General features: G+C 45.8%; 1 protein-coding gene across 2 annotated transcripts in view; it reads right to left on the reverse strand.

Annotated features, from left to right (window-relative positions):
* The window catches only part of PRDM6 (PR/SET domain 6), a 96,431-nt gene extending 73,306 nt beyond the window's left edge, over positions 1 to 23,125 (reverse strand). Inside the window, exons 1-3 of one of the 2 annotated variants that reach the window (XM_014796485.2) lie at positions 23,067 to 23,125; positions 21,987 to 22,581; positions 12,637 to 12,944 (exon numbers count right to left, since the gene is read on the reverse strand). In XM_014796485.2, coding sequence (XP_014651971.1) covers positions 12,637 to 12,944; positions 21,987 to 22,566 — 888 coding nt within the window. In that variant the 5' untranslated portion in view covers positions 22,567 to 22,581; positions 23,067 to 23,125. Of the gene's footprint in view, positions 1 to 12,636; positions 12,945 to 21,986; positions 22,901 to 23,066 lie in introns of those variants that run through there. The other variant, XM_087429887.1, reaches the window with a different exon arrangement.
* Between the last annotated feature and the right edge of the window lie 4,205 nt (positions 23,126 to 27,330).

Raw genomic sequence — 27,330 nt, forward strand, 5'->3', positions numbered from 1 at the left:
TATCAGATCAATAGTGTTTAAGTGACTTTTGTAAGCTAGACCTTCTGTTAGTCGCCATGAATACAAATATTTTATTTTATTTATTTATTTATTTATTTTTTGTGAGGAAGATCAGCCCTGAGCTAACATCCGTGCTAATCCTCCTCTTTTTGCTGAGAAAGACCGGCTCTGAGCTAACATCTATTGCCAATCCTCCTCCTTTTTTTTTTCCCCAAAGCCCCAGTAGATAGTTGTACGTCATAGTTGCACATCCTTCTAGTTGCTGTATGTGGGATGCCGCCTCAGCATGGCCAGAGAAGCAGTGTGTCAGTGCGCGCCCGGGATCCGAACCCGGGCCTCCAGTAGTGGAGCGCGTGCACTTAACCACTAAGCCACGGGGTTGGCCCCGAATACAAATATTTTAAAAAGCCATTACAGCAACTCCAAAATGTTGGGCTCATATGCCAAAAAGGACTATGAGAGCACTGTAAATTAAGGATAAAGAGACACCTATTGGAGGACATGTAGGGTGGGGGCAGTTTGTGAACTCAATTTGAAATACTGTCCGTATATCCAAATGGAGATGTCCCACAGACAACTGAGGATACAGAATTTAAGAGATCAGTGTGGGAAATGACGTCTGAGAGCCATCCCTCATAGGGAGCAATGGAAACAAGAACAACAAGTGAGATCTCTGAGGGTGAGAAGGTGAGATCAGAAAACAGGCTCATCCTTACAGACTACATCCATCAATGGGCAGAAATGGGAAGCCAAGGAGGAATACAGAAAAGGATCAGCAAATTTGCAGATAAAGTTGGCAATATGGAAAATTTACAGACTGCAAATCGCAAACGTCATGCAAGGAGCATATGGCCTCTCTATATGATATAGGACTGCACAGAAAGGGCCGGCAGGAGAAATGGTGAGGACAGTGCAGCCAGATATAGTGCTGTTAAGAGCTGAGGGAGTTAAGGTGTCTGCTCGAGGTCACGTAGCTCAGACCCAGTGAGAGCTGGAACTCAGGCCCTGTGAACATCACCAAATGCCTTCCAGTAGGCCACCTCCTCTGAAGCACACCTTGATTTCTTAGCGGCTAATTACACACTGCAGTTTACACACAGTGTAAAACCTTCTGCCTTTTTGGCTGCTTCCTTACACTTGGCCAGGTGGACTCCCAAAATACAGAAAAGACCAAAGTCATGGGAATCCATTTTGCTGTCTGTTAGTAGTTCTTTAATATTTATATCTGTCTTTATCTATCTACCTACCCATCTACCTATTATCAATCAATCAATCTATCTATCTATCTAACTATGGGGGGGGAGGGGGCAGGTTAAGGAAGGAGATTGGAAATGCCCAGAGATTAGCCAAGGCGTAGCAGGAATGAATGTAAGGTTGAGACTAGAATTAACACAGAAACAGACGAGACCAGGTGTAAAACTGAAGCAGAAAAGATGCCAGTCTTACTTAAGAGTAGCCAAGACAAGGGAAGAGGCAGGAAGGGAAGCGGACGACCCCAGGAGTAAGGCAGAGAAAGGTGGAGCCTGGTATTTTGTTTCTTAAAGTGTAGTTCCAGGACCACGTGGGACATTTGTTAAGAAAATAGATTCCTGGGCCCCAGTGCAGAACTACTGAATCTGAATCTTTTAGGGGCAGGTCCCCAGACTGAATTTTACTTGGCTCCCTGCACCTGGAGATTCTTATGTATGCTAGAGTTTAAGAATTACTGAGCTAGAGGGAAAAATATCACTTAAAATATAGATTTTTTTTTAAATTGTGGTAAAATACAGATAACATAAAAGTTACCATTTTAACCAGTTTAGTTAAGTATATTCACATTGTTGTGCAACCAATCTCCAGAACTTTTTCACCTTGCAAAATTGAAACGCTATACCCATTATAGATTACTATTCTTACTGTTTAATTGTTTAATAGCTTTGCTAACACTCGGCTAGCTATCTTGGATTTGGAAATACGTAGCCCGTGGAGCACAGACACCACTGTAGGAGTCCAGGTTTATGGAACAGGTCTAAGCTGAATTGTTTGTCAAATACTTTGAATATCACCCCTGCTTAAAATACCAAGTAAAAACACCAGACACCATAATAGAAATGATTAATATGAAATATATATTACAAAAAAATAATAATTTTGGTCTAAATTTTTGTTCTTTATGACTTGTTTTGGTATTTATGTTTACTTTTTCATCTAAAGTTTTCTAACTGTAGACTATCATTTGGAAATCTTGCTTTTCATAAGGTCGATATTGACACATTCAGAATTTGCATAGTGTACTATTATGCCAGGATTCACTGGTACACACACAGCTGCACACACATTTTTATGAACAGTGGTAAATGTGCCACTGTTGATTTGTTGTCATTTAATATTTATGAACAGACCACAATATGCTAGGCATTGAGATATTTTTCTATTTAGAATTCAATATCCAGTGTCAAACCTACCTAATGAATTGCTCCCTGATTTGAAGTCCATGGTAAGAGACTTTCAGGTTTAGGGTTTCCTTGTGATTTTTCTAGATGTTACTAAGTCATTCCCCCTACACTTTCATATTGCAAGTCAGTTCTCTGTTGTGAGGAGTGAGAGTGATCTTTTCACTTGCTGAAATCATGTACATCTAGGAAATGTTCTTTATGTGCCAAATATTTGTAAGCTATGCTTGTTGCCCTCCATTAGAAATGTAGTTTTAAAAATTAAAACCATCCAATGATTTTTGTTTACATCCATGTTGTATGGTATCCCTTTAATACCTAATCTTTTCTTACTTGTAAGTAGTGCTAAATAAGTTTGCATCTAAATATTATTTAAGCCTGATTTTGTAGTAAGTAATTAAATCCAAACTGTGTGTCATGGTCTACTGTGTACAATTTACTGTTTTAACAGACTAACGATGAGATTCTTTAGAACAATGTGCAAAGTCCACTAGAGACTTAAAAATTACTATTAAAATTCCAATTGAAAAAGGGAAAATCACTTTTGTGTAACAAAAGTGATAAATATTCTCTCTAATTTGCATAAAACTCCAATACGACTCTCTTTTACACATGGAGAAATAGAGGTACAAAGAAATTAAGGAGTTTCCCTAAAGTCTCACATACAGCTAGATAAATTTATGAGCCTTCCTATTTAGAAAAGCATTTCAAAGAAATTTGATCTTTTTTTGTTATCACCTTCATGTATAAAGAGGAAAACAGAAAATTTTTCCTTCCTCTCTGAGGACCATTAAAATCTCACTATAGACCCCAGAAAGGCTCTGGTCTTATTCAAGACGTGCTATAAAATATATGAAAATATTGGGAGAAATGTTCCTATAATATCAGTAGGGTCTGCAGACTGTCAATAAAATTTCCCACCAGGAAAGATACAAAGAGGGGAGGATGGGACTACAAACAAAATCAAAATCTATTCATGGGTGAGCCAAATTTAAACATTTGTGGGAGATCCCGTGAAAACATTGCCATTGATTGTTGCTTTAAAAATGTGTTTTGCACTACAAGCAGATAGTGCAAATATCTTTTACCAAAACTGCGATTCAATGAAATAAATGTGTATTGTATTATACAGTCATCTCTCAAAAGGCCATTATAAAAATCAACAGTGGTTATCACTGTTTCTACCTTTATACAGTTTAAATTTCTTATGATGAGCATTAATCATTTTTAATAGAAAAGTTTATTTCCACCAACTGAAAGCTTAATAATGAGATTTTCCACTTTGTGGATTATCCAGGTCAAATTTTAAATTGCAATTAATTGCAATAAATTGAAATTAAGTGCTTTCCTCAGTAGCCCAATATTTTTCAGGATTCTTTCCCCCAGGAACTATTTGTGCATTTTTATATATCACAAATGAATTTTAATATTAGTTTGCACAAATACAACAGGTTCCAAAAGCACTGTATTTTAACCTAGGATTTGTTTATGGGCTATCTACCATTTTGGAGTTTGCATGGATATCTGAGATGCTGTTACTTTTGTGATAACATTAATATTCCCAAGTGTGCTAACAACACTTAGGTTTGGTGCTTTACAAGACACTGAAAACATGACTTGATTACATTTAATTTGATTCCAATTAAAAAGCACTTAAGAAGTTTCTACTGAATTAGATTACACTGAATGTTTCTATAGAAGACACTTCATTATCTGAGGCAGCTTTAATTTAAAATGGTCACAGAGAGTGAAAAACACTGTTCATTTTAATAAAATGGGCTTAATCCCATATCGTTATTTCGCGATCGCATGCTGTAGACTTTGGTTTATTAAATAAATGTTCAAGGGCCCTGGCAAAAACATCTATAATACTAAGTGCCTCATTCACAGTTCACCCAAGTCAGAGCGAGTCACATGGCTTTTAAGTCTTAACAGAAACCAGAAATATTGTGGAAAAAAAATAATTAAATAAAAATGAGGAGATAATATCAAGACACTGAAGTGAAAATATTGCCTTTTACTGAATTTTTAAGCAGTTGAATTTTATAACTAATTAAAAATGAAAATGAACTTCTGAGTTATTAAGCACCAATAGCCAAATAAATGCATGGTGCCACCAAGCCACAGGACTTCCTGAAACATCATCTCCCCTTTTAAACAAAGAACTACCTTAAGATCAAATGATTATGTATTCAAATCAGGACAAACTAAAAATTGTTTGTCTTCCCAACAGTGTTAATTAATTTTCTAAAGTGCTGTTATTTTACAAGCCCCAGTTTGTGTTAGAGTTTCTAAAGGGGAAAATTACGATTAAAAACAAAATGATGATTAAAAACAAACATCTAAAGGCAGTTATTTTGTACTAAGCATAAACTGAATGGCTAGCTTTCATTGGATAGAGCTCTGCAGACACATTTGGCATGCCATCTCTGATATTTCAGAAATAAAGGCAACTTTGTGGTTTGTGGTTAGTGATTAAGCACCAAGCGAAGTTGTTGTGTGTGTTTTTGTATAGGAAAATCAGCAGCATTTTGAGCATTTCACACTTGTAACAGTGTCTTCATTATGCCTTCCAGATTTAATTGACCTAAAATCCAGCGACTCTACGATGTATCTATTGGATAATTAGAACTCTAAGGACCAACAAATAAAACACATTATTGACTTTTAGATCTTCAATGAAACAAATATTTACAGCTGCAATTTGCAAAAATTATTTCCTTTTAAGTTGGCATCATCTCAAAATCTGTGCTAATGATCTGAAGCATATCAGGATCATCAACACTCTCCTCCAAAACTAAAATTAAAATATAAAAACACTACAACCTTGAGAACAACCTGCACCTACCCTCACAGCCTAGGTGGGTCTCCTCTGAAGACAAATGAAACTTCATAAATAAAGCTTTTTTGAAAGTCTGCCTGACCTTGAGACCAAGAACAGCAGGGGGGGTAAGGAATAGTGACTTGGTTTAGTGACCAGTAGCTATAGATATCAGAGAATGTGCTTGTTGTCAATGATCATTGCTGAAATCTGTCTATACCACACTGGAACAATCAATTTTGTAAATGATTGCAATAATCAAGGAAATTGCCTAATTTATAAATCCTTGCATACAGCATTTTAATGGATTCCTCCATTTTAACGCTGATGCCTTCAGAGCTAAATGAATTGTTGTCCAGGCTGTCATTACACAAAATGATAAAAACATTCCGTCTGGTGGGAAACCACACCTCATGGATATTCAGACCCTCGACCCATAATCACTCATTAGTGACTTCCATGAAAGTTTCGCACTGCTGAGCCTCAGGAAGAGCAAAAGAGCGGGTTTATATGTGTCTGGGCCTTTGCGGAAATCCCTGTTACAGTTTTGGAATTTGAACAAATTATCTTTCACTGAACTGCAATGCACTGGATGCATCCTTCAGTTCTAACAGCCCCATATTGTAACAGTTTTTCTCTCTTTCCTTTCTGTCTGTCATTTTTTTACCACCAAGCCTCAGAGTCAGCAGGCTCCGCCACTCTGAACACCCAGATCGTGAAGGACATCCCCACAGATGATGCTGGCTGGATGCACTGAAGGGAATGGGTGATGTCCCAACCTTTAAGCTCCGGCTAACAGGTAAATCTACGGACTCCACCTGAAACCCGGTCTGCACACTTAACTCTCCCTAAGCCCGCCACACGTAGATTGCTCTTCTCAGTTAAACCTTGACCAATTGATTCCAGCCAATAGTGTGCTGTCAGTGCTTTACTTACTGCTCAATCTCACTAACCTGACATTTATGGTGCACTGATTGGCCTCTGTCAGTGGTGCTGGTTGTAAATTCACTTTGAAAAGCTTTGTGTTAACAGCCTTCAACCAGGCTCCAAGAAGAGTACGAACAGGCAGCCTGACAATTGCTCGACCTCCTGCCCTTATTACAGTGAGTAAATCAGGGTTTGAGCCATTAGGCTGGAGCCTGGGGCCTACACAGAAAGGATTGACATGACGAAAGGTCAACCTCTGTCACACATGTGTAACAATTTGGATAATGGAATTCTGTAACTTATCTGAGCGAGGTGGCAAATGCTTACAAGGAAAAGTATATTCTGCTCTGGCTTCTCTGGCTTTTATGCTAGGTAGTTATACCAGAGTCTGTATTTCTTGTGTAAATACACAAGGAATGTCTGAACTCATGAAATCTTGGAGTAGATACGGTTCTAAAAAAGAAAGAAAACGAGAGAGCGAGGCAGTCTCATAGTGGTTCTGTGCACGGCATTCTTTAGAACAGCAAAATGTTCTTCCCACACTACCAGCGTATCACCTCCATCCTCTGAGAAGAGAGGATTTCGATATTGCAGGCATGATTCTTCAGCTAAGTCATAGGCAGTGTTTTGTATTCAATCAAAAAATTTTAAAACCTATAAAATTATATTACAACCGTAAGTGATTTCTTGGTAATACAATAGACCTACTCAACTAATTAAAACTGCCTTCATTGACACAGTGAAATAAAAATGCCCCCCTGCAGGTTTCTTGGGCCCAGTGTTACCATAATCACATTTTCATCAGATCACTTGCTGCCAGGCAGGAATTGGGGAGGGCAGATTTCATCTGTTCAGGAACCTCTGAGATTCTGATTTTAATTTCTATATCCTACTTTTAAGTCAGTGTGGAAAAAGAAAAAAATTATATGATATAAGAAAATATGCAGTTATAGACCAAGAAATACTTGTGAATCATTTTGGTCACATGGACAAATTGTTATCAATAAAAGAAGCAATCTGTAAACAATAGATAAACTGAACTGACTAATGAGAAAATAGTCCTGGAGATGCAGAACACATCACTCTTCATAAAGTATTTGCTACTAAAGCACTGTAGTGTCTCATGCATATTTAGATTAAATCTTACTAACACGAAAATTTCCAAATGGCTGTTACGATTTTTTTTAAAGCAGAGTCATTTTTGGACTCAGAAAAACCAAGAGTGGCACCGTGCAGGGTGATACGTAAACCAAAAGGACCAGGACTTTAAAGGGACCTTTTCAAAGCCAACTTTAAGTACTGTTTTGATTTTTAACACAATGCTGGAAACGATTCCAAGAGGCGGCAGATGGTTTTACAGTTTATGTAAAACTACAAAATGCTCACACTCTATCAAATGGGCACCACTATAAAACACATCTTCAAATCAAATGAGGCAAAGCCAAAGAGACACACCAGCTGTTACTCTGCATAATTTAAAACATAATAGTAACATTACTATGGTTTATTTTTAAAGAGAAATTATTTGGATTTCATGAAACTGAAACATTCAAAACCAAGCTGACAAGCAGTCTAGTATATTAAATGATAAATTACTAAGAAACACAATTTTTACTTCAATATAACTGTGACAGCCACATAATTCTATCCCCTGGTGTTTTGGTGAATCCAGCTAAAAAGAGCCAAAGTCTATAAAGCAAAATATGGAGTATATATATACAGCACTGGAACAATTTTTAAATGATGTTAATTTAATTTTTTAATGATGTTAATTTAATTTAAAATGATTAATTTTAAATGATTTTTTCAACATCTAAATATATACAAATGGGTACAGTACTATGTATGGAGTTGAGTCATTTATAGCAACATACATAATATATTTAAAGTATGAAATCAATTCATTTCCTTCTAGTACCAATTACCTGTGATGGCTTTGAAATATAAACATTTAGCAACGTGTAATATATTTTTAATATTGGTTTTCATTAATGCCTTTTGACCTAAGCTAAATGGTAATGATGAAAAATAGACCATTTGCTTAAAAGCAAAACTCTTATTAAATCTAAACTATTATGGCACAAAATCAAACCACAAAAAAGACCACATTATGTTATCCCCCTTGATTTTTCTGAAGAAAAATAATGAAGGTTTCCACATACTGCAAATGAAAATGAGACACTCAAATTTACTCAGGCAAAAAAAAGACAGGTTCTGTAAAATTAAATCCCTTTCTTGCACCTTGACTGTAATCCTAACAAGTCACTACATTATTTCAATTAGCAGAATCATTTTTCTAAGGTGAAAATAAGTGCAATTTACTGTCATTGTTGCTAAAATTTCTTGACAAATCAGACTTTGAGTTGAAAGGCCTGAGTAATTCTAGCCTATCTTAAACTGTAACTTTATTTTAAACTTCCGTATTTTGTTCCAGTAGAATTTTAAGTATACACTGTGTACATTCCTCAGGTCCAGTCATATTAAATTCTGATGTTAAGCAGAAAGGCGAAACCATGTGCAACTAGATTAATTTATCTCAAGGGAAAAAGGGCACATTAATAATTGAGATAATGTTTTCATAAATGTTGGAATCAAATGTGCCTTTTCACTTCTTTATTAGAAAACACATTAGGATAAAATTATCTCACTCTCATCAGTAAGACCTAATTGCTGAGAAAGACTATGTTTTCTTTGCAAAACATTCAGAAAGATTTTTGCCGTTATGTCCCTATGGCTAGAAATATATCATGCGTCCAAGTCTTGTTGGAATAAATGTAAGTAAGCAAGGCGAGTGATTGTTTCATCCACTCTATAATGTTTGTGTTTTAAACTATCTGAATTTATTATTTTTTCATAAAACACATTAAAATTCTGATTCTAAAAGAAATTGGCCAAAAAAATGACTAATAATTTGGCTTTTAGTTCGTTAATCCCCTCAAACCACAAAAAAATTTACCTTGGCTTATTGCTAAAAGAAAAAAGAAAAACTCAGAATTTCCCATAAACACCCAAAAGAGTCAAAACATATTGAAGGTAATGGAATGATAATTAATTTTCTTTAAATTGCTGTATTTTTAAGAACCAGGATTATACACAAAGATAATATTAACTAAAAGTTGATAGCACACTTACAAACCAATCAAACAAGCTCTCCATGGCTGATATATGTTAACTATTAAAAAGTCATTTTTCTACAAAGAAAATAGAGCTTTTAATGATTAAACAAAAGGAGTAACTAAGGTGAATCTGATTGTTTCTGTAATAAGCGTTCATGTGTATAATAAAGTATAACCATACTAAAAACAATGAACTGTAAACTGAAACAAAAATCCATCATCTACTTGGAAACAGTGACGGGAAAAGATTAGCAATCCATTTATTGTACTGAAATAAAGATAAGTAACCCTGGTAAGATCCATCAAGACCTGAGTATTGAACTCTAAATATAAAGACATTTCTTCATCAGCAAGTGACTTGAAAAAATGTGAGGAAGAGAAACGATTTCAGTCGACTTTTAAAATGAAAGAGTCATGATTCAACTGCTTTTAATTTTTTAAAGATCTGCTTTATGTCCACCTGATATTCTGGAAGATATCTAAAAGAATATGTTTTAAAAATGGATAATTATTACATGAGTCATTAAACAATTATTGCCAAAAGTTTCCTAGAGACCTACAGTGTATTCTATTTACTGATTCTTTTTAATACAGAAAATACAATGATTAAAATTTTTTCACAATAGAATTTAGGTTTGAAAGGAAAGAATAAAATTTAAGGAACAATCCAACATTTGGAATCTTCTGTTATAAATGTAACTTAATTCAAATAGTCATGTTTCATAAAAATAATAAATCATAATGCTTAAAAACTACAAATAAACTCATACTTCATATCTTAAAAATAATTATACTAATAAAAATATGAAACCTATTAAAGTAAGTGTTTTATCTTAAAAATGGACATTGGCACTAAGTTACCTGGCCCCAGTCAATCACATTTTATATCATCTCCTAGGAGACTGATACATTTTGCATGGCTGCATTTTAATATCCCTTCAATCCTCTAAATGTATGTTATTCTAACTGTTCCTACAGATGATAAAAATAAATAGATTATGTCCTGAATTAGGAGTAGTGACCTGTAGATCATTCAAGCAAACCCCCAGCAAGTCTTTTTTATAACACAGAACCAACTCTATGCACACATCCCCCAACACACTCAACTCACATACCCCAAAACAGGTAAAACCCACTTAAACTACTGAAGTATCAACAACAACAAAAACAAAAAACCAATTAAATTCCCCAGTCTCTTTACAACAACAGAATTTTAACTTCATCAAGTACAAGTAGAGGTACAAAAGCAAGGTTCCACAGTTTTCAGTATTAATATATATCATTATATTCCCTATGTGTAGTGGTCTCCCACCAATATCCCAATCATCCAAAGCTTTTAGGAATAAAATAAAAATAATGAACTATGGGATTTTTTTCATGTTTATGGCTTTGTCCTCCGGCACTCTAAAAATATATGGGCACTAAACCTGGGCATCAGAGGGCAATATAATAGTGTTCAGTTTTAACATTTTCAGATAGAGCAAATCTGTACCACTGAATAATTGCTTTATGGTTTCCTCAGAAAAGCACTGGCAGACCTTTAACTGTATGGTATTAGAGCTCCTAATAACACCACTGAAACATGAAAAGTGCCTGGAAGTGTTTTATAAACTTTAAACCACATTGGAGGTTACAACTAATTAGTCAGAAACAAAAACCAACTAGGAAATATTTCAAAACCAGATGCTTTGATTATTTCCCACTTGTCAGTTTTTCCTACCCAAAAGTTCTAACTTCTAACCTGCTTGAATGTACCAAGCCATTTTCCTCTCCTCTGTTTCCCGGTTAAAATTTCTGTTTAAAAAAAGAAAAAGCACTATTTGGGAACATAAATATGCTCAACTTTTCTTTGCCTCATTCAAGAATCCTATCCCAAAAGCCTAAAAATGTATAACTGTTTTCCAACAATAGTTTAGGAGTGAAATGGAACCTGGGGGCCTAGGCACAGGGCACCAGCAGATAACTAAGGTATGTTGCAGCCCTTTGCCACCATGTGGTCATCTTGCGCTGCTGGGTTGTGAGCTCATACACTTCGCTCCTCCCCCATCAAAGGAGGCTTTGCAGGCACAGGCCTCAGCACCCCATAGCCAACAGTCATATAAGAGTTCTGGAGACCGGCTCTATTTTTCACAACACTGTATCTCCAGGGCCTAAGAGTGCTGGCCAGAGTGCTTAGTGCAACTTTGAGTGGATTATTGAGTCCCATGAGTTGTAATGACTACAAGGCAGCTCACAGTGAAAATGATCATCTTGACAGGCCACTGAGCCAAGTGTATGGGGCAAGGTGCTGTAGAAATGACCCATTAATGGAGCCGTAAGGTCCATGCCAACTTGGCCCCTGGCATTTAAGAAACTTTCTTTTCTGGCTATTCCCACTCCATTATATTGCCTGGCTGCAGCTACTCAGATTTACATATTACCCTTAAGGGTAAGACTTCTAGCATCTTGTATTTCATAAATAACTCTCTATGGGTGGGAAGTGGCTAAAATTGGTGGGGGGATTACCTAGGCTAAGGGTCTGTCTCTTCGGGAGTGGACCTCAATAATTAACCATGAAGCTTTGGGAGAAAGCTCAGGTTAACATTTTTCAAATAGGTTGTTTATTTTTAAATAATAGCATCAAGTAAGATTGGGCCATTGAGGTATTATCATCAATTGGGTTATACCAAAGTGCTTGGAGTTTTCCTATGTTTTGATTTTCTATCTTGTTGAACACTGCACAACTGCACTTTGTCAGAGAAGAAGAAGAATTTGTGATTTCTGATTCACAATATAATTTGCTTACTTCGGGCATTGAAAGTTATGAAACGTGTTGCAGTCTCTCACATTCGGAGGTGCTTCCAAATTTGTTTTCATCTGAGAAAATGAGCCTGGCTCTCCTCCCTCTTGTCTATGCTTATGTTCCTTCTTGCCCACTGTGCAAAAACATCTTGGAAGAGCTTAGAAGAGAACATAAAGTTCACCTAGCTTACTCCCCAATGCCCAACCTCCTCTGCTTTATCTCCTCAGCTGGTTTCTCCTTTGTCAAAATCCAGAGAGACCAACGGTCAAATTCATCCCAGCTGGAATAAGAGGTTTGTTAAGGTGACAAACCTCTCCATCTTCAGAAACCTGTAAGCCTCGTCTTTCTGGCTGGGTTGCTGTTGTGCCACGCCCCGCTCTGCACCTCCTTAATACAGGTGCTGCAGACACCAGGTATTTGCATGACCAGAGAAATCTATTCACTACTCTCTAAGGGACAAGGGAGGCTCTCCCCGCAGTTGCCACCCTCCAAGGACCACGCTCTTTGCCGGCCAAAGCTCTAGTTGGATGGCAAGGTGCTGGGCGGCAAGCGACTTACCTCCCAGAGATGCTGCGTGTTCCTTACGGCGCCGGCCTGCACCTTCTCCGGGGGCAGGAGTACGCCCTGGAAGGGCCCAATCCAGGTGCCCTGCTGGATCCTCTGTGCCGCGCAAATGCCGTAGGCCAGGCCGGGCACGGTGCTGGTGCACAGGCACACCTCCCGCGGCAGGTCCCGCAGCCACTCGGGCAGCTCCGGCGGGGGCGCGGCGGCCGCGGCGCTGCTGGTGCCCACGAGCCGGCGCAGCGAGTGCAGCGGCCCGTGCATGGGGCACTCGCCGTTGCGGTTGTCCGCGCACATGTCGCAACCTGCCGGAAACACGCGAGAGGGAGGAAAGAGAGAGGGTTAACCTGGCCGCTCGGCGGCCCATCCTCGGGTAAACCCCCGAGACCACAGCATCCCTGCCCTGGTAAGCCACCTGCGAGGAAGGTAACGCCACTGGGAGTAGGGGAGAGGTGAACCCGAGCCGCTCCCCAGGAATTCACCGAACCTAAATCCGCCTGGTACGGGGTCGAGACCCCGGGCGCCCCAAAAAGCCTTCCGAGCTTGGTGCGGATGGCGTCGTTGCTGTCTCTGCGGAACCGACGGCTCTTGGCTTCTGCTCGCGGCCTCTGCATCTCTTTCTCTCCCGCTTTCCTTCTGTCTCTAGTTCCCTCAGGCTCTCTCCCCTGTTCCCGCGGGTTCTCTATCCCTATCGGGTGTTTCAAAGTGGGTTTATCACTGTACCACGAAAAGCCCGTCTCTTGCCCAATCTGGTATCTCGGAGAGATTCTATATTGGTGGCCTGGGTGTATTTGGTTTTCCACTTTTTACAGTTAATTGAAAAGACCTTTACAAATCACCTGTGCAGGTGGGCGACCGGCCTGGCGCGGGGCGCCATTCCCACTCCTCTGGACCCCCGCCCAGCGCCTGCGGGGGAGGGCGGAGCCGGCCTTGGGCCCCGCGGAGCCCGAGCCCCAGACGCCGGCCACCGAGGGCGCGCTGGCGCTGAGGTCCCTCGAGCACCCCGGTAGCGCTCGCTCTGGACACTCCAGCCAGGTGGGGATGGTGGTGGAAGAGGGGCTGTTCTAGTGGGTTTAGGGGGTGACTGTGCTTGTGTGGAAGCTCTTCCCAGAAACCAAAAAGAAAGGAATAGCATGTTTAACGATCAGGATAATAGATCTTTAATGATCAGGATAATGGTTCAATGGAGAGGGCCCCAACTCCTGCCCAGACGGTTGATCCCCTGGCTAACTGCGATTATCTTGCGTTATAAACTAAGCGAGAGCTGTTGTGAAGCCGCCGCTCTCCGACGTGCCCCAGAGCAGGCAACGCTCAAGGGGACCCCCACCCTCCGGGCCGGGCGGCCGTGGACGCCCACCGTCCCTCCGCTCACACTCGGCGGGAAGAGGCCAGGCGGCCGCCGGAAGCAGGGCCGCGGCGACCGCGCTGTCGGATCGCAGCGCCCTCGGGGTTATTAATGGGCCTGGCGGAGCCGCCGTGTCTGCGCCCCGGCCCAGCAGACCTGCCTCAGGGAGGTGGCCTCGGCGCCCGCCGGCGCAACCCGGCCTCCCCGGCCGGGCCTCCCTGGGGAGCCGCGGCACCCCCGCACAACGGAGCCCTGTGGCACTGGTATGATATCGGACAAGCCCCAACAGGCGGAGACGGCGAGCGCTAGGCGCCAGTGGATGGGCCAGCGCTGGGCGGGGGGTCGCCTCGTGGCCTTCAGGCACCTGGGCCCGGCCTTGGTCGCGGCCAGTCCTGGTGGATCACCTGGGTGTGCGCTATCCGTGCTGAAACAGCCGAAAGCCCCAAGGAACTTGTGACAAAGTGAATCACTGAGGAAACTTCGACGAAGGTACACCTAATCGCAACCTAGCATGATGAGCGAAACCTCATATCGCCATTTGTTTCCCAGGGAGCTGAAGGTTGACTATGTGAGCATCCTATCTCAATGGAGAAAGGCTCCAGCCAGCTGTGACTTCCTCTCAGTCAGCTACTCCTCCCAAGAGAGCCCAGGGAATGAGGGGACCTTCTGACTGCAGCTTCTTGGAGGTGTCCCCAGGCCTGTCAAGTGAAAAGCAACAACCTGTTTCTGCAGGTAGGAAGTGTCCACGCCTCTGGACCTCCATTACACAAAGGCCTCCTCTTCCAGCAACACGAACTAAAGTAAAAACTGAGTCAGGCTCTGCTTTTGACCCTAGGGCCTATTTGGAAGGTATTCTCACCCTTATCCATATGTCAACCCCTCCAGAACACATACACTTCACACACGCTCTCAAGCTTCTGATTGTGCAAATAAAAACTTCAAGACAAAGAGGGAATGGAAAGAAAGACAATAAAAACTCATAATTACCAAGTGCCAATTATGTGCCAGGACCTATCCTGAACCAAGCAATCACCATATTATCTAAGTGTCATGATTCCCATTCTGCAGATGAGAAAACTGAGGCTTCAGGAGCAATGTAACTTTACCAAGGACCAGAAACCAGAAAGTGGCAGAGAAAGATTCACAGTCAGGTCTGCCTGACTCCAAACACTCAAACCTAGAAATCTAGGAAGACTAATGAAGTTGGGGGAATTTTACAACCAAACTCATAATTCAATCAATAGAATTGAAATATTTCACTGAAGTCACTATTTTGGGGCCACAAAAATTGCTGTAGCATGATTGAATTAGAAAGATTTCTCTCTTTCCCACATTCTTGCGTTTGGGGTTAAAATAAGAGAATGAATTGGAAAGTAAATAGATAATGTCCATAATTTTGAATTTCAGTGCCTAACTTCAGAGATGGTCTTCCAGCACCTTAGCAAAAATAGCTTAAAATAAATGACAATAAGCAAAGGCAAAATGCCCATAAAAATAAAAATAATTTACCCCAGGGAGTGGCTTAACTTTCCTTTTCTGATTGTCTCAATGAAACAAAGGGTGAGAAGCAAGAGTGTTTGGTATTCACTCCCTTAACAATCCATACCAGAGATTCTGTCAACTTCCAACATCTCCACAACACCTAATATCACACCAACTACATCAGTAATAAAATAAGGAGCAAAAGTAGCAATTTCAGCCACGAACCCCAGAACAGCAAGCACACTCCCGACATTTGTTATGCATGAAAAAACTACCTCTAAAGCTCTCTTCAACTTACTAAGTTTCATGTGTCGCCAGGAGGTATTGAAAAAACTTAATAGTAGCCCTTTTGCAGAGTGAAAGGCTGAGGCTCTCCTAATATTTAGAAGACCACCTATATGTTAGGTCCACAGCAGAGTAGGCAAGGCCAATTCACTTTAATTAGTCCACCCAACATGAGTCTTTTAAATTTATAAACCACTTCATGCTATATCAAAATATTCTGCCAGAAAAGTTGACCAGTTACATCAAAGTACATGTTATATCCTAACGTTATTGTTTTTTAATACACAAAACCTCCGCTGCTGAAACCATTTGGCTTCTGGCTCATGTCTTGGAGTCCCAAAGGAGCTTGAGGATGCTTAAAATAAGTAACTGATTACTTGGGGTTGACAAATGTGGCGCAAGTAGGCAAACATTCTAGCAGAGCATTTTCTAGACAGCGAGCCATAAACACCTACATGAAAAGGTTTGAGGGAGAAGCAGGCTAGATGCCCAAACTACACATAAATATATATATATGTATTATATATATATATATATTACACACAGCATTCCATGCCAAGCAATATGTAATACAAGTCTATTTGTATCCATAAAGAGGAGGCAAATGCTGTTCCTGCTTTCTCTTAAAATCAGGGTAAGTTTTTGTACAAGTTCATAATTATTATTCATAAGGGTTTTTCTATATCTGTGAGAAAAATTATATTCTCCAAGCAAGAGACTTTGAAATGCCAACTTAGCATTAGGGAATATAAAAGATCATGGTCCCTTTCTATCTTTAATAGATCTGTTAATGCTCCTGTTTATGAGTCCCTGAATAAGGGAAGGCGGTATCGTGAAGTTACAGGCTTGTTCACCCACTGACTTCAGATGGCCAGGCCAAGCGGAGTGAAGAGCACACTTTCACTCTTGTTCCATATCGTTCCGTATGGTTAGCATGTTTTTGCAAGTGCATGTACTACTTCTGTAATTGAAAATGGATCTATTTTTAGGTAAAGGGGGCAAAGCAGGCTATGGTTTTCTTTTCTGGCATTTCATTTCTCCTTCTAGGAAAGGTGAAATATAAAACGTTTCAGAGCTTTTTTGGTGTCTGGAGAGGCCGACAGGCGCGTGTGGGCGCAGGCGGAGTCGGGACCCGCGGGCAGCACCCACCACGCCAGGCCTCTGCTGCCCAGCGCCTTTACACCGCCTTCGCCTGCCCTCACCCGTCCCTCTGGAAAAATCAAGGAGCAGCTGAAAAGCCTGCCTCCCCGCCTGGGCGGCAGTAACCGCTGGGCTATAAATCCTCCACGACCGCCGCCGCCGAGGTCGCGGCCCTCAGCCCCACAGGCCGAGCCCAGGGGGCCGGCGCGCATCGATCCCCGCCCGGTGACGCGGCCCGGGGAGTGCCGCCTGCTGGCAGCGCTGCGTGCGCTCTGGGCGCAGGCACGGGCGACACGAGCCGCGGGGTCGCCGGGGGCTGGCCGAAGGGGCAGAGGGCAGGCAGAGCACGGCGCCTGGGACCCTCTGGCACCAGAGTTCACGGCCTCATCCCACCCAGCCCGGTGCCCTAGCCCTCCGCGCGCAATTGGCTAGATGGGATGGCAGTGGGCTATGCGCGGCGGTGTGGGCGGTCAGGCCCCCGCCGGCTGGCGGCCCCCGCACCTAGTCTGCATATTGAAGGCCTCGCCCCCTTCCATCCAGCGAAGGGCTTTCTTGCAAGACCAGACGTGGCCGCCGCCACCAGCTCTCCAGAGCCCCCACCGCACCCCACCATCCACCCGGCCCTCTTCTTCCAACCCGGCAAGAGTCTCCTAGGCTCCCCGGAGCAGGTCTAGAGGCGAGGCGGGTTAGCCCGGCCACTGGGAAGGGGAGCCCATTGTGGTTGCGCCCTCGCGGGGCGGCCCAGCTCACGCAGAACCTTCTCAAGGATTCTCCCTGTAGGCGAGTTTAAAGCTCCTTACGAATCGCAGATGTTCTGGGCTTTCCCTGCTCGGCTTGGCCCTGGGTCCAAGACGGAGAGAAAAAATGGGGGTGGAGGGGAGGAGGAATGAGAAAGAGGGAGGGAGGAAATGTGGATTTTATTTGTCTTCCGATGACTGTATTAATAAATTAAATGGGAGCGCCAGTGTGAGAGGGCGAGAGAATATTGCGCGGAGATAAACCTCGCCGGCCCTGCCCCTGCGAGGCCGCCATATACAATGCAGAGATGATGAATAGGAGGCGCGAGAGGAGATCGAAGCGGGTCTGGGCTGGCTCCACTCTCTCCTACAAAACTATAGGGCAATTAATTGTGGCTTGTCCCCTCATCCTTCATCTCCTGATGGCACATATCGATGGAGATTACTGCTGATGGACCATTTTATCACCTTAAATAAACAGTCGCCACCTCTTCTAACCTCAATCTAATATATGGCTCTATGTTCAGTTTCAGGGCGCTAGATAACGAATGATGTAAAATAACTAAATCATGTGTGTTATGGGATGGGGCTGGGCCTGCACACAAAAAGAGAGAAAAGAGAAAAAGAAAAATAGAACAATACAATAGGCCACACTGACGCCGAGCCTCGCTCCCACTAGGGACTGGGTCTGAAATCTAAGTCGCTTGCTGGCCATTGACAGCGGGGACGCTGGGCGGGAGGAGCGCAGCGAGTGTGCCTCGGTGGCAGGAAAGCCTGCTGGTGGGTCACTGGGCTCGGAGCTTCCCAAACAAGACCTGCGTTTTCCAACTGGGTGGGAAGAGATTAGGGAAGGTCAGAAAATACTCGCTCTCCTTTATCTCTTTCCCTGCCCTCTCAACCGGACAAATCAGTGGTGGGCCCAGATTTCCTTCTCTCCCCCAGCCCCTCTCCCCAAAACCTTGGAGAGGGTGGCGCTACCAACTGGAGAGCCTCAGGCCCTACTCCCACACCTGTGAACACGCCAGCGCTGTTCTCGGCGCTGTTCCCTGCGCAGCAGGGCTCCCCTAAACCTGCAGGAAACAGAGACCTCCAGCTGCGGAAGTTGCAGAGTGGCCCGACTCTCGGCAGAGAGACTCCCGGAGACCTTAGCTCCCGCCTCCCTACCCGGTACGAGGGAGAAACATCTTCACAAAAAGGTATGAAAAGCGAATTGGCTCGGCTGTCTCCGTACAAACACCAGCCAGGCGCGCCCCGTGGCGGCCTCTCGCTATCTTCCAAGAGTAGGGCCAGGGTCTCAAGGCACCAGCTCCTAGAACCCGAGAAGAGGCCACTGAGACGGAGCCTGACCGCATCAATGGCTTCAGGCAACCCACCAGCAAATGAGAGTAGTAATACAAGAAGAGGAAGAAAGGGCCCCATCCCCCATTTACATTACACAACTCCCCACCGGACTTGAAAGAGATGAAAGAAGAGGCAGCTAAGCATTCAGAGCTTCAGTGGAAAGTGTACTTCAATCATAGAATAAATTGATACCTGGGTTAGGTAACAGTAACACACTGGAAGAACTCACCCGGGCTAGCTTGTATAGTTTCTGTTTTTAAATCTTTTTGTGTCAAACAGAGCTACAAAACCTTCACTAAGCCTTCACTGTGGCATTGGCCATAGACGCCAATAAAGTTTCAAGGTGAAACTACTATTACTGATTTACAAGTGTTACTGGGTTGCTGATCCGAAGCAAAAAGTTACTCTTCCAAAGGAACAGAGAAGTAAGGAGCCCCCTTTCTTCTCCTTGTAAGAAAAAAAAGTTTTGATTCAATACAAAGTAACAAAATGAAGCAAGGCTGAGTGGTCACTTCACAAATTCCTTTAGAGGGAGATGGCAAAGACTGAGAGGAAACCGAGGGAAATCTTAGGTGAGAAATTAATAGGTGCTTCCCTTCCACCCACCTCTCACCTCACCCCCACCCCACACTACCTGGAAATGGGGAGAAGCTCTGATTTTCACCTCCTTTCAAGTAACAAACATACCAACTTCCCCTGCCAAGGGAAAAAAAGTTTCCCATCCTTTGGATTTCTGATTTGTTTTGAGCCCCTAGCTAGATTAAACTCAATCACTTCTCACCTCATCTTTGTAGAAACACATCCCATGGTTTAAAATAAGTTCCTACGCTTGCCCAGAGAAGTTCCTGAAAGAATGAGAGACCTGGTCTCCCAGCATTACACAGAGCTACCTCAGCTTTCTATTTTCTTTCTCAATTGCCCATTAATTAGGGAGCAACGTGAAGTGTAACTCTAATAGGAGAATCTGACTTCCTTTCCCTTTGGTCTTTTCCCCTGCACTTTGCACACTGAAGCAGTCCAGTCAACTCAAAAGGGGATGCCAGAAGATTAACACAATAGGAATAATTTAAATAAATCATAATTCATTTCCTCCAGCCAGAGAAAAAAGTTACCTAGGCAATAAACTGGTTCAATAGCTATATATTAATTAGGAATCTATCCCAATTATTTCTCTGATTAGTCTAGGTTTTTCTCTGGTGAAAATGTATTGAACCTCAAGACTGCACTGTAAAGAGTATAGGGAGCTCAGCACACTGCCAGGACTTCGGGGTGCACTGCTGGTGTCTTTTCCAGCACTTATTTAATTCAGAGGAGAAACTGCAAGCTTGATGAAGCACTCTCAGCCCACAATGACTATAGTTCACTTAGCAGTAAAAAAAATTCTTATTTATTTCACATTTTTAAAGGACTGCTTTGAAAACACATTCAAGAAATTCAGTAGGAGATAAGTATTTTTTAAAATCCATTAGGGCAATATAATTTTATAAAATTTTCTGAAACTTTGAAATACAAGTCTTTTTAATTGCAGAGCAAATTCGAGTTGAAACCCTCATTTTAAATGAGAACTTTACCTTTAGACTCTAGGAAGGAAAAAAGTAAAGACAACTGCTCTTTTTGTTAGTAATAATCATCTCCATCAGGACAATTATCTCCAGCCATTATGAAAAGGTTAATACACCTCGATCACTAGGCTCATGCCCAGTGTTTTTCATCAGAGTACCGACTTTGGGAGTCCTTTGAATAACTAGAAGGGAAAGTTATTTTGCTTTTACAACGAATTAAAAAGTTCATAGAGTGGTAGACATTGTGCGAGAAGGGACTTATTCAAAATAGAATAAGAACACATATTTATGATCAACTTTCCTCCTACAAAAGCTAGATGAAAGAGTGAGATGAAGAAAATAGCTGAGTACTGATCTTTCAAATCCTATATTGCTTTCAACCTGATTCAACCTGCTTTAACGTTCTCTCCAGAGGTCTCTGGAAGTATATTTAGCATTTATCCCAACACGTTAGGTGTAAACATATCATAACTTCTGAAATTACCAAAAAGAAGCGGATATAAAGTAATACACATTCTTGGTCTTCATTTAGAGTTTTGCTTCAAAACCTCAAAATGGAACTGTACTTGTGATAAGCATTCGAAAATATGAATATAAGAACTGAAGCTAGACGAAACCTAATGTTTAATTAGGCATTTGCTGTTTACTTGGGGACAAGGAGAGTAAGCCTCTTATACTAAATTACTGTCACCCTAATTTTTAAAAAATACATAAGCCAACAAGGGTGGCTACCGATTGCGAACGTTTGCAGAATCAAGGGTGCACGGAGAACGCGGGATCCGCAGGGAACGACCCAGCCCTGAAGACGGGAAATTTTTCTCAGAGGGCAGCTGGTATTTTTTCTTTTCCTCCTCTTCTAAATAAATAATAAACCTAAGAATAATACCTGCCTTCGGGAAAAACTGACCCAGTGGCATCCAAAACTCCTATCCCAGCAACACTGGGCCAGCCAGCAGCTCCCGGTCGGTACCCCCGACAGCCCCGCGGCCCGAAAATGAGCTGACACAGTTAACTCCAGAGAGAAGGTAGACAGACGGAGAAACAAGCCCTGGAATCCACGCCCCCCAGAAACGCTGCGTCCCTCCCTTGTTCCCCCTAAGGCCAGGCTGGGCCCGGCCCGGCACCGCTAATCGCGCGCTGCCCCATCCGCGGGAGGGCGGAGATCTGTACGCTCTGGTCCACGAGCAACTTGAGCCCTAAAGACTTGGGGCTGCGAAGCAGACGATGCGTGGAGAGGGAAGAGGTAACCCCGACGTGCCACCCGGTCATCCTATCCGTTTTCCTTCCTTCTCTAATGCCAGAAAACTTTTGCCACGTGGTCTGGGAGGTGCGGGTCCGCGGCCTGGACCAGCCCACCACCCGGTGTCCCCCTCATCCTACCCGCCTCCCCGACGGGCGCCCGTGCTCGACGGCGCCAGCGCCCCAGGAGAGAGCGCGCGGGCTGCGGTTACGTACGGTTGTTGGGGTCGCTGGTGTGCTGGTTGAGCGGAATGATCTCCATGCGCTGCTGCCCGTACAGGTAATAGTCCAGCTCCTCGGCGCTGCAGCGGAAGCGCGGAGCGCCCCGGCCATCCCCGCCGCCGCCGCCGCACTTAGAGGGCCCGGGGCCCGAAGCGGCGCCGAGGCACAGGTCCTTGGGGGGCAGCGGCTCCGCGGCGACGGCGGCAGCGGCCAGAGGCGCGAACACCGGCAGCTGCGCTACGGGAAGGGCCGAGAGACCCGCGAGCGCAGCAGCGGCGGCGGCGGCGGCGCAGGAGGAGGCAGAGGAGGCCGAGGTGGAGGAGGAAGCCGGAGTGGAAGAGGCGGAGGAGAGCGAGGCAGGCCGCGGACGCAAGCTGTCCGGCGGAGGCTCAGCGCGCTCCTGGGGCAGCGGCGGCGGCTGAAGAGGCTGCGGCGCGCCCAGGGGACCCGCGGCGCCGCCGCCCTTGAGCGGGCCGCCGCCGCCGCCGTGCGGGAAGAGTTGCTGCCAGTGCTGCAGATAGGCTGGGTCCACTTTGAGGAAAGCCGAGCCGCCGGGGTCTCCGGGCTTCAGCATGTCCGACGCCTCAAGCTGAGGGCAGAGGGCAGAGAAGAGGGTGCGCGTGAGCCGAGCCAAAGGCCTAGTGCGAGAGGGGCGGGGAGGACAGCCGCCAAGACCCTGGAGCGAGAGCCCGAGCCCTTGGCTCCGCCAGCGGCAACCGGGTTTGGCGTCTCCCTCCTCCAAACTCCGCTGGGGCGCAAAGTTTACTCTGAAGCCGCGCGGAGGGAGCTGTGTGCGCTCTGCCTTGCCCTCTAGCCTGAGACGCCCAGCTCCCACCCCTGCACTGTTGAACCCGGCGAGAGGGTGCTTCCCCGCACAACTCGGCTGCAGGACGCAGCTCCCGCCCTCAGCCGGCGCCCAGAACGGGACCCGAGCCGGAGTGGCGCAGCGCCTGAGCCGCGTTGGCCTCCGGCGCCAGGAGGCGGGACAGTCTCGCCCCCCGCCCCCAGCCCGGGACCTCCAGCCTCCTATCCCCGGGGCCCAAGACCCTCAGCCCTAGACGATCATCGCCATACCTGAAAACTCTGAGCCGCCGGCGGGAGTGTGCGTGTATCTCGATAAGCGTGCGGGAGAGTGTGCGCCTCTGGTGCGCTACATGACCCTGGGCAGCGTAGAAGGAGAGCCCTAGAGATCGGGCCGCCCGGAACCCTCCCGGGCCGCTAGCGAGGGACGTGGAGGCCTGCGGAGGGCGCGAGAGCAGTTCTGCCGAGCGCGCGGGAGCGCGGGCGGACCCGGACGCAGGACGGAGCTGCCGTGGGCTGCTGCGCTCGGCCGCCGCCGCCGCGTCCCGGCTCCTCGGCTCCACGCTCTGGCAGCCTCCTGGCTGGACACGTGGGTTTTACGACAGCACAAAATACAAGTGTGTGTGTGTGTGTGTGTGTGTGTGTGTGTGAGAGAGAGAGAGAGACAGAAAGAGAGATTGGGGCGGGGGGGGGAGGGGAGGCGGGAGGCAGGCCAGAAGAACTAAGAGGAGGGGAGAGGGAAGAAGGAAGTTCTAACTCTGCTGTATCCACATAGTGCCTGTGAGCCTCTCCCGCACAAATACCTCCTCAGCCCTCCCACCGCCCACTTTTTTTTTTTTTTTGGCGTGACGTCTCTCGCTCTCCTGTTGTCTCTTTCTGATCATGATATATCTTTTCTAGGTGCCGGCTCACTGCCCTGATCCTGAAAGCGGTGGCAACGGGGAAACCGGAATGCATCTCCGCGCGCACTTCGGTGTCCGCATCGGGGCAGGCGCGCTCGGCCCGGCGAGTGGACCAATTCCCGGGGCGGGTTTGCGCTTTTGCCCGGCTCGGTTTTCCCAGGAGTACTGCTGGGTGCCAGAGTCGACTAGCCCGCCACGCAACCTCTAACATAAACCTGGGGGGCGGGAGGGGGAGAAGTCTGGAGGGGAGGGGGAGAGTCAGGGGCGGGGCGAGTTGCGCTCGGGAATGAAATTCTCAGTCCGCGGCGGAGGAGGCAGGCTCTGCCGAGCCGGAAGGCTTGAGACCGAGGGTCTCTAAAGGGCGTCTGGTCCTGGCGGGACTCGAGACTGGGGCTAGAAGCCGGCTGCAATGAAGTCTCACACTACCCAGCGTTTAGCCCACCCACTCTTAAGTTGTCTTCCTGGGGGGCTAGCTCTTTCCCCTTGTTGGCATCCGAGGCAAGTATCCAAAGCTACGTCTGGTGGTACAACCGCCCCTGGAAACAAGCGAGGCTTGTTTGCCTTTGGCTTGCCGAGGCTGTTCCTGGGGGTCACGTATAGGTATCGCTCCCCAAAACCTGGCGTCCGAGGTGCAGGGTGGGAGCGCAGCCTCACCCTCACCGTGCCCATTCCGGCCCTTGGGCCGCGGCCTCCCTTCCAGGCGCGGTCTCACATCCACGAATTAGGCACCCGCCCCCAGCTCCTTCAGGCATTCGCAGTACTGTGGGGAGAGACAGGGTGTGTGAAATTGCTGGGCTCAGGCGCTTTCTCATCGCCGGAGTTTTGGCCACACCTCAAAAAGAAGAAATGACACTTGTCTTTCCCCAAACAAACCAACTTACTTAACACTCACTACTCTGAACAATTAATAGCCTTTCTTTCCTGATTTCTGCTTGTTTTTGTCTTCCCACCACTAATTTCGTCTGAGTCTGGGAAACGCGCTGTTTAGATTTTGTCCGGGTCTCACGCAGGATGCCTCGATGCTGGTTGGAGCCACAGAGTTGGACCGAAAATGTTTTGACTGGCGTCGTTGTGACAAGGTCATCAGTCATCCCTGGACAGATTGATAGTACCCAAGTTTAAGGCAAACACCACGAGGGAAAACGCATGGTGCTGAGGACCCCGAGGCTAACCAGGCAGTCTCCGTGGGCTTTGAACAACTCCATCAGGAGGAGAGGATGAAATTCCAGGCCCGTTTCAATTAATCTGCTCGCAGAACTGCCGAAGAGTGGCTGTCGGGCTGCGGGAGAAGGGGCAAGCTCTCTTTCTCACACTCTCCTGGTTCACTGCTGAGAATCGAGGAGTCTTCTCTGTTCTTGGGAGAGACAGGGAGCACCGGGAACGGAAGCCCCGACGCAGCAGCAGCGGCACCGCCGCCTTCTTGTTTTTGCCCGAGCCGGCCACTTACAAGCGCTCTGGGACTGGCCGTCCCAAAGAACTCCTCCCCGCACCGCCCCCCAAACACACTTGAAGGTCTCGGGATTTTGAGACACTAGTTGGAGCAACCGCTGCGGAGGCCTCATGCTGCCCACACTCTGGGAAGCCCGGGGGTTCTGTTTGTAATAAGATTAGCTGACCGGTTAATGAGAGCATTCGACAGGCCAGGCGCGGGTAGGCGCTTCTATTACATTTAGTCCGCCCAGCAACCGTGAGGAGAAAGCATTATCGTTAACCCCCATATTGCAGATGGGGACACTGAGGCTCAGAAAGGTTAGGTAGGTTGCCTAAGGTCATGCCATTAATGAGTAATGGAGGCGCCAAATGCATTTTCCTGCCCACCCTAGTCAAACCTCTACCCTCACCCTCCGGACTGACGCCCGAGGGGTGTGGGGGCACCTTGGGGAAGATTTGGCTCCCTCCTCGTGCTTCAGGAACCAGGGGGAGAAGCAGAGACTGTAGGGGAGCCTCCCTCTCCCACTATGCCTGTGTGTGGTGTCTCTGACCCGCCAGATTCGAGGACCTCGCCACTGGGCGGCCCAGGGCCTGAGCGGGTCGCGAAGTGATGGGACTCTAGAGCCCAGAGGCCTTAGGGGTCTCGCGTGAAGGAGGTGGGCGAAAGTTAGAGGGGGCGCTCAGAAGGCTGGGGTGACCAGGAGCGCAGGAAAAGATCTCCAGGGGAGTGTAGCAGGAATCAGAGCATCCCCAGCGCCTCCCCAGCAGGCCAATCATGCGGGGCAGGGCCCCTCCTCCGACCTTGACCTCCAGGCGGCAAGTGGCTGGGGCAGAGGTCAATGCAGCCCCGTTCGCCCCAAGGGGCACACCACCACCGTGAGCTGCCCAGGCAAGATGGCCGGCTGCCCGAGGTGCTCCGCGAGCTGCGGAGGCTGCTTCCCGCTCACCCAGCGGACCCTGGGCCCGCTTGGTCAGGGCCACCCTGGCAAGTCTCCGGGGTTTTTAGAAAGTGAGCTTACCGACCACAAGACATGCACCCCTCAAATCCGCTCCCTTCCTCTTCGTTATTTAGAGGAAGACCGGCTGAAACAAATCACTTCTACCACTAAAAGAAGCGATCAAACCTTCATAAAAATCCATGGTTCCCAAATCGATGGGTGAATATTTGCTGGGAATTTGTTCCAGAGGAATAAATAAGAAGCGTGAGTGTATTAAATGCAAACGGGGGGACACAGTGGTGTTTTTCTTCATTGATTAATGACCTCTAAAATAAAACAAGTGGAAAGAGGAGCTGGGATCGATAAATGAACTACCCAAATTCATCATTTTCTCAAGCAATTTTTTCCCCCGAAAATTATCCTTAGGAAGCCCATTGTACCCTTAGCTGGGAGGAAAGAAGGCAGCAGGAGGCCAGAGCAGGGAGTGGCAGGAAGGGGCAGGAAAGCAAGAAGAGGATTCTGTCTGGGAGACCCTCTATCTGATTTCGTTTGACATATAATGTTGAAGTTTGCCTTTCATATTAATTATTTTTTTCCTGATGGAGGAGGGGAACAAATGGTCGGTTGCCTTTGACAGGACTCCAATAAAAGATTCAGCAGCTCTCCTCTCTGCCCTCGGCGCTCCCACTTCTAGGTTTAAGGTCATGGGTGGCTGAGTTAATAATTCATTAATATAGACATTTATTCAGAAGGGTTCTCTGAGATCCACTCTCCCGACCTCCTCCCAGAGATTTATTTTCCTGGAAAATGGATGCCTAGGGGTGGAGGGGGGGCGGGTTGGGCTGCAGGTGAAAGGATGGGAGAAGGAGAAAAAGAAAAATAAGGAAAGAGGCTGGACACAGCTAGGAGGAATCTTTGTTTAGCCAGGTTAGTGGACAGGTCCCTCTAGCTTGCCTTCAAAAACTTGGTTGAAAATGTGGCATCCGAACTGCACAGGGACTCTGGCCTCTAGTAGCTCTTTTTCCTACTTCTACATCTGTTCATTCATATTTAAGCTCCATTCCTCCATGCTTTAGGATCGGGAAGAGCCATCTAACTGAGGAGCTTGGAATGCGGGCAAAGGGGGTAAATCTCTGGAAAGAGACTACCCCACCGCCACCCCTCTGAAGTTCCCAAAGGTGGGGCTTTGCAACTTGCCAGACCTGGCGTCTAAAGGCAGCTCTACTCCCAAGGGCACAGGCAGCTTCTGGTGGACACTCTACCCCC

This window comes from Ceratotherium simum, chromosome 4 (assembly GCF_057802395.1).
Source record: "Ceratotherium simum simum isolate JZ-2026a chromosome 4, ASM5780239v1, whole genome shotgun sequence".
NCBI classification, from domain to species: domain Eukaryota; kingdom Metazoa; phylum Chordata; class Mammalia; order Perissodactyla; family Rhinocerotidae; genus Ceratotherium; species Ceratotherium simum.